The sequence below is a fragment of the Neopelma chrysocephalum genome, unplaced genomic scaffold (genome assembly GCF_003984885.1).
Source record: "Neopelma chrysocephalum unplaced genomic scaffold, ASM398488v2 Primary Assembly neopelma1_299, whole genome shotgun sequence".
NCBI lineage: Eukaryota > Metazoa > Chordata > Aves > Passeriformes > Pipridae > Neopelma > Neopelma chrysocephalum.
This window is the reverse complement of record NW_020897961.1, coordinates 1575941-1589314: the sequence shown is the minus strand read 5'-3', so window position 1 is coordinate 1589314 and position 13374 is coordinate 1575941. Positions and strand designations below refer to the sequence as shown.

Sequence of the window (13374 nt, the reverse complement as noted above, 5' to 3'; positions counted from 1 at the left end):
CAGATATAAAATTCTTTACAAGAGACAAGGCAGGAGGGAAGGACAGGGAGAAAAGCATCACTTATCATAGTGAAAAAACAAAGGCACAGGTTCTTAATATTCATTTTAAGACTCCCCAGCAGGCTGCAACAGAAATCAAACCTGAAGCCTCTAGTCCTTTGCTTTGAAATACAATTGTAAAACGTGCAGTCGTCTGAAGAAACATGCTACAGAACAACACACACTTAATTTACCTCCACACAACTGGAGTGAGAGCAAATTTTATGTCTAATTCCACACAGTCTGGCTTCATCCCCACATTACCAGAGCTCAGGAGTCCCCCTGTCACACTAAACCTACATGATGCTGGTGTGAGTACAAATTCCCCTTCAAAATCCTCGAGATCCTCATTCTCACACCCGAAGTGGAGGACACAGCCCATCCTGAGTGACCAGCTGTCTGTCCTCACCGTCCTGCTGTCCACCCATCCCAGCCAGGCTGTGCCAGGACGGTGTTCAGGGAAAACAACTTCTCCCACCCAAACTTGTCTAATGAAACTCAACTCTGGCGAAGAAAAGAAACTACTAAAGGGTTTCTCTTGCTCCCCAGCATCCTGCCTTCTTTTTAAGTACAAAGTGAGAAATTACACAGGCTGTTGGGGAAGAGGCAACAAGGTGAGTATGGGTGGCAAAAATCTGAAAAGAGAGGAGTTGTTGGGCGTTTCTTTCCCCTCCCTAAACAGGCTTTTATTTCCCTTTAATTCTTACTTTTAACCAGGTTTATGTGGAGCCGCAGGCCACCACATTGACCTTCCCTGGCATTTCTGCTGCTGCTGCCAGTCTGTCCTCCCGAGGGCCGAGGGCACCAGGGACCACGTTCCGAGGAGCTGGCGGAGAAAGCAAAGCGTTTGCTGCCTGTTTTTATGACAAGTAAATGAACACATGCGAACCCCAGTCTGTCGCACCTGCTCCTTTTCCCACTTCATTTTTCCATCACCTCAGGCGACACATGAACTTACAGACAGTGCGGGTTTTTTTTTCCCCCAGCCTTTACTTCCAACTTGCTGCGTTCCTCAAGATGTTTCTCAAGATGCCTTTATCAAAATAACTCCCGACCAGACTCTCCCCCCAGCCCCTCACAGCTCTAAAATAAGAAGCGGGAGCTGCTGAGATCTGTGCAGAGCTCGAGGCGCGGCCGCCCGAGGAGCGCCGGCCGCCGCCTCTCTGCAGCCCGGCACAAGAGCTGCGGGCAGGGAGGGTCCATTTGGGGGTTAAAAACCCAAACAGCCCCCAAAAAGTCGTATTTTTGGCTTTGTGAGAGCTGCCCGAGCCGCAGCCCGCCATCTCCCTCTAGTGCCCGAGCGCGCCGGCCCCGCCGCCATCTTGGCCGGGCTTTCCCTCTCCCACACTGCCCTCTGCAGCTCCATCCCGGGCCGTGCCTACCGCTGAGAAAACATAAAAACTCCATAATAAATATGATATAAAAAGTCCTTCCTCATGTTAGAGAGGGGGTCCTTCCAGTCAGGGTGATCAGAGAAGACCCATGGCGTTCCCCGAGACGCCAACACCTCACAGGCCCGGCCACCTCAGCGCCAGCGCAGGGTCTCGTGCGTCTTGACAAGAATGTCTCATTTTTTCACACTAAAACCACCAAATTGAGGCGTCATCAAATTGCACTAAAGATGCTCAATCAGTTTGCACAAACAGGTCACCATCAGCCGCGTTCCTACCCCTTTCTGGTGCAGGACAGGTGCCCTGGAGAGCTGGGCTGGCCGGCACAGGCGCAGACACACCTGCCCGCCCCGGCTGCATTTTGCTAAACAGATTCTTCAAAGCAATAGATTGGTACATTGCTGTAGCATTCAGTGATGTATTTACTGCTGCAAAGCTCCAGATGCTCTGTAAGCCACAATAATACAGTTAAGTGGAAAATGAGTCATTTAAAACCATAATGACTATCATAGCATGACTCCGCTGACAACAAGCCCCGGCAGTAACGCTGCGAGGTGGATGAGACACGATCGTCAGGGCTGTGGGGCACGTCAAGCTCTGCCTTCAGGGCAGGGCCTGCATCCCCCCTCAGCCCTGGTGCTGCCGGGGGAGCCCCCCTGGTGTTGGGGTGGGGATGGCCAGGGTGCCGAGGTGCCCCTGTGAGCCTCCATCTCCTCAGCACCGCGCTCCACATCACTGCCGGCATCATGGAAACGCTGTTGTGGCTCCCAGGTGAGAAGAGCTGGGCACCCCGATTTTGGCTGAGCTCAGTTCTTCTCAGCATTCCCAGGTGTCCTGGGAGCAGGTGGCGAGGGGCTGCCACCCTTCCCAAAGGCTCCAGGTCAGACACCCCAGGCTGTGCCCATGGGGACAGATGCATTTCCAGGTGCTTGCCATGGCCAGTCTGGGGACAGGCAATATGAGGAGGGACATGAAGGCTCCTCCAGCCCCGCTGTGGTCCTCAGCCAGGCCAGACAGCAGTGGGGCTATGTGGGGCTACGCCTTGCTGCTCCTCAGGCAGCCCTTTGGGAGAGTCAGGAGTGCGAGCGCAGCATCAGGGAAATCACAGGATCCCAGAATAGGCCGAGCCAGGAAGGGACCCACATTGAGTCCAATCCTTAGCCCTGCACAGGCCAATCCCCAAGAGTCACACCCTGTGCCCCAGAGGATCATCCAAACACTCCTTGAGCTCTGGCAGCCTTGGTGCTGTGCCCACTGCCCTGTTCCATGTTGGCTCTCCGCTGACGTGACAAAGGCAAATAGGGTAGAAAAGGTAAAAGCAGGGCCAAGCTTTCTGCTGGTATTAAGCAGACAGCTCCGGTGATGGTAAATAAACCATTTTAATTTATCTTCTTAGGAAATTTGGCATCAGTTTTTTCCCCCATCTCCAAAGGAAGCAATTCTCTTGCTTAGGCCTTGGCTAATTGTTTCAAAAGCCAGAAAATGGAAAAATCAGATGGATGTGCTCACTAAAGGCAGAGACTTTAAGGAGCTCATAGAATGGAATCATAGTATATCCTGAGGGAAGGGACCCACAAGGATCACTGAGTCCAACACACACTAACTCATACTGTACATACTATTTGCTATAGAGAAGCATCTTTTATTCCCTTTACACAAGTAATGTGCTTTGTTGCTGGACTGTAGCACTGTGCAATTTAAGCCTAACTCTCCAAAATACAATTGCCTTTATCGAGCTGAATGCTCTGGGTATGGACCACTTCCAGTGCCTTGTATTAAATGTGATAAAGCAAGGTCACTCCTTAATCAACCTGATCAGTGCCTGCCACAGCCCCACTGGGGTTTCTCTCATTTATGCAGGGGACCAGGAGAGCTCCTCACAGATCAGACTCTCATAAAAATAATTTACTGCTACATTCACCTTGCCCAAAACAGCAGAGCCATCCCGTCAGCCTGCACACATTTCAGGCTCTCTTGAACTACCCTCTTGTGGTACGGCTGCAGAACGACATCTTCTTCTAACAGCTTAAAATACATCCAGTTCTGCTTCACTTTCTAGGATTAACTGAGACAAAGCTTTCCTTTTGGAGGGCAATAACACCCTTTTTTTTAATCAAACGAGCTCCAAATGCATCATGTTTCCACCAAATACACCGAGCCCCCAAAAATAGGGACCACTGAAAATCCCAGGAAGTTTATAGTTGCATTTTCAGTTGTCTGTAAAAGAAAAGAAAACAAATTTCCAAGGTTTTAATGCAGTTTCTGCTGCATAAAGCACCCACCCTGCCCCCTCAACAGTGATTCAACAGAAACTAGTTAAGGGCTTTGAAGATGCAAAGCAAAAGATACATTTCATAATCATACTGTATATTTTGTATACATGTATATATGTATATAGGTAAAGGCTCTATGTAATAAGCTGATTGAGTTCATGCTTAATTATTTTCTTGTATTGAAACAAAGATAATTGTACCAAGGGGTGGATGGTTCAGTTCCTGGGGCTATATGCAAGCTTTTTCAGTAGAGAAACTTATAAATTCAATCAAGGAAAATGCTGCACTCGAAGTGAGTTTCAATGTTGAGCAATAATGATGATTAAACAAGCCACATTAAGTGCTAAAATACAGCATATCTGCCCTCAGTAATCAGAATGACCACAGGCCTTATCAGCTTGGGTCAATACTTGAGGTACTTGAATTATCAATAAATAAGTAAACCCATTCTTTCCTGGATAAGTTTAACAAATATAGGGTGCCAGAAGTTGTTAACATGGGCGAGGGTTGAAAGTGCTTTCTAAAACCAGAAGAGCAGCGCAGAAATTCCTCATCTCCTACCACCACTGACTCTGCAATTTACCTGATCCAGGCTTTTTTTTTTTGTTCTCAAGTGGCTTGGACAGTAACCTCTGGGTGACTCCTGGGCTGACTCAGGCACCTGGTATTCCACTGGTGACTCTGAGTTTTGTGTTCCCAGCAGCACTTTTCCCATGTATAAAACAGGGATTACCAGCCCAGTAGAGGAAACACCAAATGGCAGCACAAAGGATGTGGGAGATTGTAGGGTGGCACCATGATTTCATATCCTGCTCCTTGCTGGATTGAGCTTCATCCCTGATATTGTGCCTGACAGCACGTGAGCATTTTGACAGCTATCAATACCTGTGTCTCCATATGCAGACAGTGCAGGAATGAGAAGGGGGATATTCTTTATCACCAGGAAATACCTTTTGCTAACATGATTTCAGTTGCAAGACACCTGTGGAAAAGGGAAGGTGTGTGTCCCCAACACATTGCCAGCTGGGAACTTCCACCTTGCCCATGGCCACAAGCAGTCCCAGCCCCTCCAACTGGAGACAGGACACTGGGAGAACAGTGTGCCCTCACCTGCAGCTCTGGTTCTCCTCAGCTGGCAAAAATCTGGAGGCTTTCATAGAGGTTACCATGGCTAATTCACTGAGACCTTCAGTTTTAATACTACTGAGGGAGTTTTTTGTATTACAGCAGCACTGGGCAATGCTCACTTGCCCCAGTCAGGGTAGCAAGCACAGAGCAATCACAGAGTGAGAGACAGACAGTCCCCAAAAGAGCTTCACTTAAGGAATGGCCAGGACTGGTACCTTACAGTGGGAACAAGGAAGCTCTGACAGACTGTAAACCAGCAAGGGAGGAGGAAGTCCCACCACTCCTTTGCGTGCACTTTTCTCAACCAGCAAAGTTAGAGGTTTATCTTCATCCAGAGTTAAGGCAGAGTCACCTTCAAAAGGCAATTCAGCCCGTTTCAGTTGGGATCCTGCTCCAAATCACCCTCTGAAGGTAAGTACAGGTATGCTCAAAGCTGGCAGGTGGAGTCCAAAGAAGGAAGTTGGTTTATCCAGGTGGGACTTAACTGAGTCACCGTGGGAGTAACAAAACCCCACGTGATCTGAGCCTTTGGCCACTGTTTGAACCACAGCTCACTCTTCTTCCTTGCCAGAACCAGAGCAGCAAGTCAAGGAGCTCCTCTGGAAAACAACATGACCACTGGTGTGTTACCTTGTTCCAGGGGGCTTTCAGCAGGGTCACCTGCACGTGTGAAGCAGCAGTTAGAGTTCAAAGCAGCAAGAATCGTGCTAAAGAATTACTTAACAAGGCACAGCCACAGCAAACGAAAATACTTTCAGTAAAATCCTCCCCTATCTTCCAGTCCAGCAAGGACTACAGTTTTCATGAGCTCATACAGGCAAAGGTAAAAAGGAACAAAAATATAAGATGTCTGTGACTTTTGGGAAAATATTCTGCAGTGTCTATTGCTGCCTGTGATAGATTTAGCTGTCATAGGCCATGAGAGAGAAAAGGACTGCAAAGATTGCAGCAGTAAGGTCTGAATAGATGAAAACCAGGCTAGAGCAAGGTAAGGAAAAACAAAGACAATATAGAAAGTTAAAAAAGAAGGGTCAAAGCGTGGCATTTAATGAACATTGTATTGGGAAACAAATGTTAGGAGTGCTTTCCAAGATTCCTCTCCTGTACACTATGGTTGGCATCTCAACTGGTGATAGGAAGATGCTAAGTTAAGTGGAAAAATAGTTGGAGTGTGGGAAGGTGGGACTTTAAAGCCTAAAGCAAAGTCCTGGGTGCTGTAAGCACAGTAGCTGAGGGCTTTCTGTGATCTAAATCTCACACAACCTACAGAATTAATACTCTTACCACTCATTTCATTCCCACAGATGGTACTTGGTGTGGTCTTTAAATGAACTTCATTTCTTAAACACTAGTGAATTCAAAAATAGAAGATTTAAGACAAATGTCCTGAAGAGAAAACCCTGCAAAAAAGATCAAATTGTCTATACCTGCAAGCTAACATCCCTGCATCAAACTTCTGAAAAACAAGGAAGGCACCTGAGAGAGTTTAAAAGCATTAAAAAATCTGGTTTCATCTCTTTCTATACCTCTCAGGCATATTCCTCTGAGCATCACCAGCAGTAGAAGACTTGACACACGGATCTTAAATTGGATTGAAATCAAAGGGAGTGAAAGCCTCGATGCTTCCTGGGACTCTGGGAGTGAGGGCTCATTGGCTTAATTGGGAATTAAGGACCAGCAGCAAGAGTTTGCTCAGCACCTGGGAGGACAAAGATCATAGTCTGGACAATGAAGAGCACGTTTCTTCCCCCTGAAGACACCGACAGAGCTGTCAGGGCTCCTCTGACAGCGCTGAGATGAGCCTGGAAGACGATGCTTTCATCAGAACCTCTCTCATGGGGACTCTCACACTTGCTCCAGTAGTTCCATCCTTCTGTGGCCACCTAGAACTGGTTTCAGTCAGAAACCCAGAAGGCTTTTAATGATGTGCATCCAGAAGACTGAGATTATGGTCTAATTAAAATCTAATCCAAGTAGGGTATTACTATATTTTAAAGAAGCCAAGGATGTGGTCTCCTTTTTGTTCCTTTTTCTCTGATCACTCTAATAATTTTAATAAGATGGCTTAGAAAAGCTTGCCATTTCCTTTCCATTTTTAACAGCTATTCCTTCTGAACAAAACCCCACTGTTGGGAAAAAGGATTTCTTCCCCATGGCAACGCTGGGGTACTCCACACAAAGAAGCACCTAGCAGTTTAGTTCACATTTTTTAATAACATGGCACAATTTACATTACACAAGTCTTCGCTGATGAGGAAACATGCTGAAGATTGAGAGCCGCTTCACTTTGCTTTTCACATAGGATCTAGAAAGGACTTTATTACATACAGGATAAACAGCAAAAAGGTTTGTATATAACAATCTCTTTACAATACTGAAAGCTACCACTACGGTTCCAGTGTACATATTCCTCAGGGTCGGGATTTTTTTTGGATTTTTCCTTTTGTTCTTTAAAAAAAAAAAAAAGGAAAAAAAAAGAAAAAAAAAGAAAAGAAACCACCGCACAACATCTGGAGTTCACAAAATCTGAAGCTCACAACTAAACCTTCAGTTGACTACTAAAATAGATCTCTGATCATTAGAAACAACTGTCTGTAGTTAACTTTTTTCTTTTTTTTTTTTCTTTTTTTTTTGCCAAAACAGGGTAACAACTTCAGATAGCACTTTAATACACTAGAAGACCAATGGAACTAATTTTATTTCATACATATATTTTACAGTCCAGTAGACAAGATATTGAATTCTCTCTGATAAAGTCATATTCTCTCCAAATATTTAGACAAGAAACTTAATGCATTATAAAAAAGTGTGCTATGAAAAGACAAGATTTCAGAAGATTGATTCATATTTGTAAAAAGGACCATGTTCTTCGTGTTATTTCATGGCTTCTGTGATTAGGGAACAACAAGGCTGGCCTGTTAACTCTTCACAGACTTTATTACCAACTGAAATACAATAAATTGCATTATGAAATCTGCAATGGAGTTCATTAATTAAACACTGATCCACAGTGAAAACATATCCATCATTTAGAAAAGTATTCTTGTAGGATTTGTTTCAAGGTAGCTAAAAATCCCTTAACACAAAAAAAAGAAAAGCGTGTGTACAGATAAAAATGACACACTGGCAATAAAACCAGACATGAATGGCTATAAGCAGATGCTCTTCCAGAAAGAAATTTGACATGTTAAGTGACAAAAGTTCTGGAAAAGATCCAGCATTTGATTATTCCTGTTTAACCCAGATGAATGTGACTGAAAACCAATTGGCCGTGACTTCAGTGTCGGTGCTTACAGAGCACTGACCCTGACGCCGTGGAAGCGACACACGAGCTCCAGTGACCTCAGCAGCCTCATGCAGGGCTTCAGACAGAAAACTGCACCTCTAGTGGGCTGTTTCTTCATCAAAACAAGCAAGAGAAATAGGCTCCTATTAGAAATGAGCTTGTTCAGGGAAAATATGACTTTAATTATGTTGTGTGTTGAAAAGGCTCCTTTGAGTTATAAGGGCTTTTGTGAAAAGCCTTAAATTCATTGCATAGTTGAAGGGGTTTAGCTGTCTATAACAATATATGTAACACAGCATAAGCAGACTGTGTTGATCAATATTAAGTTTGCAAATAGCACAGTTTAAGAAGTATTAATGTATTATGTTACTTAATTTTATCTATTTACATTTGTACAAAGTAAAGCTTTCATCTTACCCTTTTTGCATATATGAACCATTAACCCATGAAGCAATCTTTTTACATAAATATCTACAATTGACTTCATTTCTGGTCTGAAAGAGCTTTGTAGGGTTGACATTGGTGGTGGCTTGTTTCTAGTCAAATCACTCGGATTGATGTCTTGTTCTTCAGTTCAAATATTGAAATTCTTAAACTAGAAATAAAATAGAGTAGGAGACACGAGAAACGTATGGACTTGGCTAAAAGATCTGGAAAATTTCAACATATAATATACAAAAAAAACCATTTCAAAATCTTTGCACTCGGGTCTATACATATTGTACAGTGGGTCACATCCCCAGTCTGTAGCAATGACTAGTAAGAAGGTCTTTATATTATGTTCATGTACAACGTTTTTGTCCCTCTTTCTGTGGTTTTTATTCAGTCTCACTCTGCTTATCGAGCTTCAATGTCCTTGAGGGTGTGAGAGGGGGGCCTCTCCCTCATCTCCGTGGACAGAGGAGTAGTCCTTCTGGGAGACCCGGGCCGAGGTCCCAGCGTGGAAATAAGAGGCGGGGGGGCACTGAGAGCTGCTGTGGGGGGAGTTTTGTTGAGGATGCCGTTCTGGTGTGCCGTGGGGGGGCTGACTCGGGGGTAGTGCATGCTGGGGAGTCCCGGGGTGATGAGGCTGGGGTGGGGCAGGTGCCCGTCCAGGGCGGCCGGGTGCACCGAGTGCAGGCGCGCGTGCTCGTAGTCCTCCCGCAGCATGTGCAGCCGCTCCCGCTCGTCCAGGTGGGTGCCCCGCTCGTGCTCACGCCGAGGGTCGACAGACAGAGGGTGGTGGTGATGGTGGTGGTGGTTGTAGTCGTGAGGCTCCCGATCCCTGAACGACCTGTCTGCTTCGTACAGTCTTGGCGTGGAAAGACGGTGAAGGGGGTCATTCCTTAGCAAAAAGTCTCTGCCCAGGGGGTCTCTCCGATGAATATCCAGCTCTCTGTACGGATCTCTCAAGGGATCCCTCATCGGGTCCCAGTGGAAAGAAGGATAGGGGAAACGTTCTCCACCAGGAATTGGGCTAATTCCCATAAAAGGCGTCATCATGCGAGTCCTATCCAGGCCACTGATGCTGTTCATGTGATGTATTCCAGTTACACCTACAGTCATGGGCATAGACACTAGAGGACTTGGATGGACGTTGGATGTAGATATAGGTGGTGGCTGATCAGATGACCGATGAGTCTGAGGTCCCTCAGGTTGAACATCATGGTCTTCCTTTCGCTCTTCCTTCACTTTGACTTCGTTGCTTTTCTTGGGATTCTCGTACGCCGGCTCGTTCTTCCTCTCGGCCTCGCGGTTTGAGGTGCTGTTGGGCCTGGTGCTCTCCACAACGGGGGGCCTGGCATAGGGGGAAGGAACCCTGGGCATCTGCTTAGACTCTTCCACCACTCGGCTTTCATGGCTCAGGCCTTCTTTCTCCGAAATATAGTTGTCCTTCACCTTGTGCTCTTCAACATTAATTTCCTTCCGGGATTCGGAGTGATCCCTCTCTCGTTCTTTGGGTTTCTCTTTCTCTCGGACCTCGGGGTTCAGATGGCTCCTGATCTGCTCGTTTGAGCTGCGGTTATGTCCGAGGGAATTTACTGGATGGATTGGTGCTGGCGAAGGATGGCTGGAGTGTCTTTTCTCAATGCTCTCCCTACAAGAAAGAGAAGTGTGAAAATGAAGGCATGAGAAGCTCTGCAGATAAAACAAAGCATCAAGTGCCTGGCTCTCTGCTCGTGGCTTTGCAGAGAGTTGGTAACATGCACCATTAATGCACTGTGCCTTTGGCACACCCAAAACACCAGAAGAACATCCCATCTCTAAACTTGGCCTGTTCTATTATCTCATCCCAGGAGAAGAAGATCCCAAAGCTGCTTTATGAATAATCTGATTGAGATCTCAAACACTGAAGTCCACAGAAGGCTCCCATGGGAATCCAGGTCTAGGACACACATTTCTAAAACAATGGCCTTGAATGTTTGCAAAGAGAGAGAAAAGTAAAAACATACTAATTTCATCCAAAAAAGTGAGATAATTAAATCCAAATTATGTGTTAGTAGTATTTTACCTGCTTCTTCTATTAGGAATATGTTTGGGAAAACAGATGACATTTCTCTCAACTGACTTTTAAAAACATTTCTAGACCTATATATGTTTACTCATTTCTCTCCTCTATTCTCTAGAAATGTGTAGCTTTTCAATTTATTTCTGACAATTCAATTTACTTCTTCAAACTGAAAAGAAAAGCCTCTCAAGAAACCAGTACTGCTGGTGACAACCCACCTCTCTGAACAGGTAGAGACTTCTCTAATGCAATGGCCTCGGTGCAAGTGCTTTAATAGAGCTGGCACAGATTGTGTGACCACTTCCTCAGCAGGGAGGGACAGGGCCAATGCTAGGAAGTCTCAAAATACTGTGAATTCATCACTCTTTCAAACCTATTTATGGTGTCCAAAAGATTAGAGAACTATTGCCTGGCAGTGGACAAAAAGCTAAATATGGGGATGGGTTCCGTACCAATTATTTTCAGGAAGCAGTGTTGACCAGGAGTTGTTACGGGCAACACTAAGTGAAAAAGCTTTCCTATTTATAACTAATAAAATTCATAAGGTCAATCTAATCCCTCAGTTCCAATGATTTTAACCTCCTACTAATTTCAGTTGATCTCTAAGTTGGAGTCTCTCCCTAAAGACAGCTCCAGATGCTCAGTGTTGGACACGTGTTGTTTGCTGAGCATGGAAATTCTGCTCTGTGTGAGATGGACAATGAGCTGTTAGAGACAAAAAGTATTATGGCCATAAACTAAACCACAAGAAGTTCCACCTCAACATGAGAAAGACCTTCTCTCCATTGAGGGTGGCAGAGCACTGGAACAGCTGCCCAGGGAGGTCTCTCAGGAGACAAAACCCACCGGGATGTGTTCCTGTGTCACCTCTCCAGATGTCCCTGCTAAGGGGGTTGGACTGGATGATCTCTAGAGGTCCCTCCCACCCCTAATGATTCTGTGACTCTGGGAAAAGTGAGGGGTAAGCAGTGAGGCCTCTGAAGTCCCCACCAGCTCCAGTTTCCATGGTTGCTCTTTGGGTGCTGCTGAGCAAGGTGTACCCTGAACAGGCTGGGCTGGGGACACAGGGTGACATCACTCTGGACAAGATCAGCAGTACTGGTTGCCTGAAGGGCAGCTCAGAAGGAGAAGTGGACACTTGCTCCTTCACCTACACAGTTTCTGCTGCCTACTTTTCTTGCTGAGCTGAATTGCCTAAGATTTCCATCTCTAGGTACTTCTGGATGGTGACACTGCAGCAACTGCAGAAAAACTGTCTTTGGGGAGGAAACTCTCAGCATTATAATCTCACCAGAGGCATCTTTTCCTGTGTCTGGGCTGAATTGTTGAGCCTGTCATTTTATGGGCCATGTCTGAGACACCTCCAAGAGTACAGAATGTGACTGTTAGAAAACATTTGGGAGATGGAACATTTGGTACCAGAACTGCCAAGCCTGCACTGTCCAACAAATAACTCCTTGGTATCAGGTTCTGCCTTGACTGACTGTGACCTAAACAGTTTGGAAATCCCATCCTGGCCTAATTTCCCTCCTCTTGCTTTCCACCAAGAGTTGAGGTGTTTGATTTAACAGCTGCCAGATATGGACACATGGAGACCAAGTCAAGGGACTCCAGTGAAGGATTCTCAAGTTGATGACTCAAGTCTTTTACTTTGCTGGGAAAGCACTGGCTCGTGGGCTCTGCAATACCTAATCTTTTATTTATTTTGCTCACGGGACTAGTTCAGAGGGCACCCTTAATTGCTTTATTTCACTAGGAAAGCCCATTGAGTCCTTTCACTGATACTTAATCAATTTTCCATGTAATTGATGTATTTTAAATGACACATAAAATTTAGAGAAAATAACAGGCATTTTCTGTAATTAAAGAAAAATATATGTGCAACCAAAATAACATATTCCTTTGCCAGTTGCATCCTACTTAATGATAGTGTTATATCATCTCAAGAGCCTAATGATTAGACAGCTCATTTAAGTGAACTTCAAGTAGTCCAGTGGTCAGAGAAGGAATTTTTTATCCTCAGATACATCAAGGGCTCCTTAGGTTAAAAATATGGGAACAGCTCTAAGCCACTGCCTCCACAAAGAAGAAACTTAAAATAGTGTTCTCCAGTGAACTTATTATTACATAAAAGAAGTTCTGAGGCTGCACTGAAAACACTGAATTTCTTATGCTGAGGACTTTGCCTTATTTTATGTTGATAAAAAGATCAAGAGATTCTTGGTTGGGTTTTTTTTTAATGCTCTAGGTTTACATACACTTAAATGCCATTATTAGATTGGAAGTGCTCAGTGACATCTTTTAAAATACCACTGAGAAGGAACAAATCCTTTTTTTCACATTAGCTATTTTTACTGATTGGTTTTTTTTTTCCTAATGCTGGGCTGGCATAAGAGTCCTTAAAACAAACAAACAAAAACCTCCTCCACAACTGCAGACAATCATAGAATATCCCGAGCTGGAAGGGACCCACAATAATTCCTGACACTGATCTTAGTGGGGCAGAGCCAGGCCCAGAGGTAGCTCTGAGACACCTTTCCAATGAGGGCAGAAGGAATTGAGATCAATGCTTTTGGCTTCATGGCCCATTTCAGGGCTGATAAAGTTAGACCCTTGACAGGATGATTTTGAGATTAAATCATCCCCCTGGGTGTGATTCCCAGTTCTTCCTGTTTGGGCAAATTAGCTTAAAAGAGGTAACAAAGACCAGGACCTCAACTAGACAGCGGAGCTCCATCCCCCCCTGCAGGTGCCACTGAATGTTACAGG

At 45.1% G+C, this 13374-nt stretch overlaps 1 protein-coding gene and 1 long non-coding RNA gene across 5 annotated transcripts in view; one reads left to right on the top strand and one right to left on the bottom strand.

The window, feature by feature from the left end:
- The first annotated feature begins 1753 nt into the window (after positions 1-1753).
- Positions 1754-7293, top strand: LOC113978236. Its single transcript, XR_003537517.1, has 2 exons — positions 1754-5242; positions 6365-7293. It is a non-coding gene; the product is annotated as an uncharacterized LOC113978236 (long non-coding RNA).
- Positions 7026-13374, bottom strand: part of AUTS2 (AUTS2, activator of transcription and developmental regulator) — a 27688-nt gene continuing 21339 nt past the window's right edge. For all 4 annotated transcript variants that reach the window (XM_027704994.1, XM_027704996.1, XM_027704997.1 and 1 more), the window contains one exon: positions 7026-10194. In XM_027704994.1, the coding sequence (XP_027560795.1) occupies positions 8955-10194 (1240 nt within the window). In that variant the 3' untranslated portion in view covers positions 7026-8954. The remainder of the gene's footprint in view (positions 10195-13374) is intronic.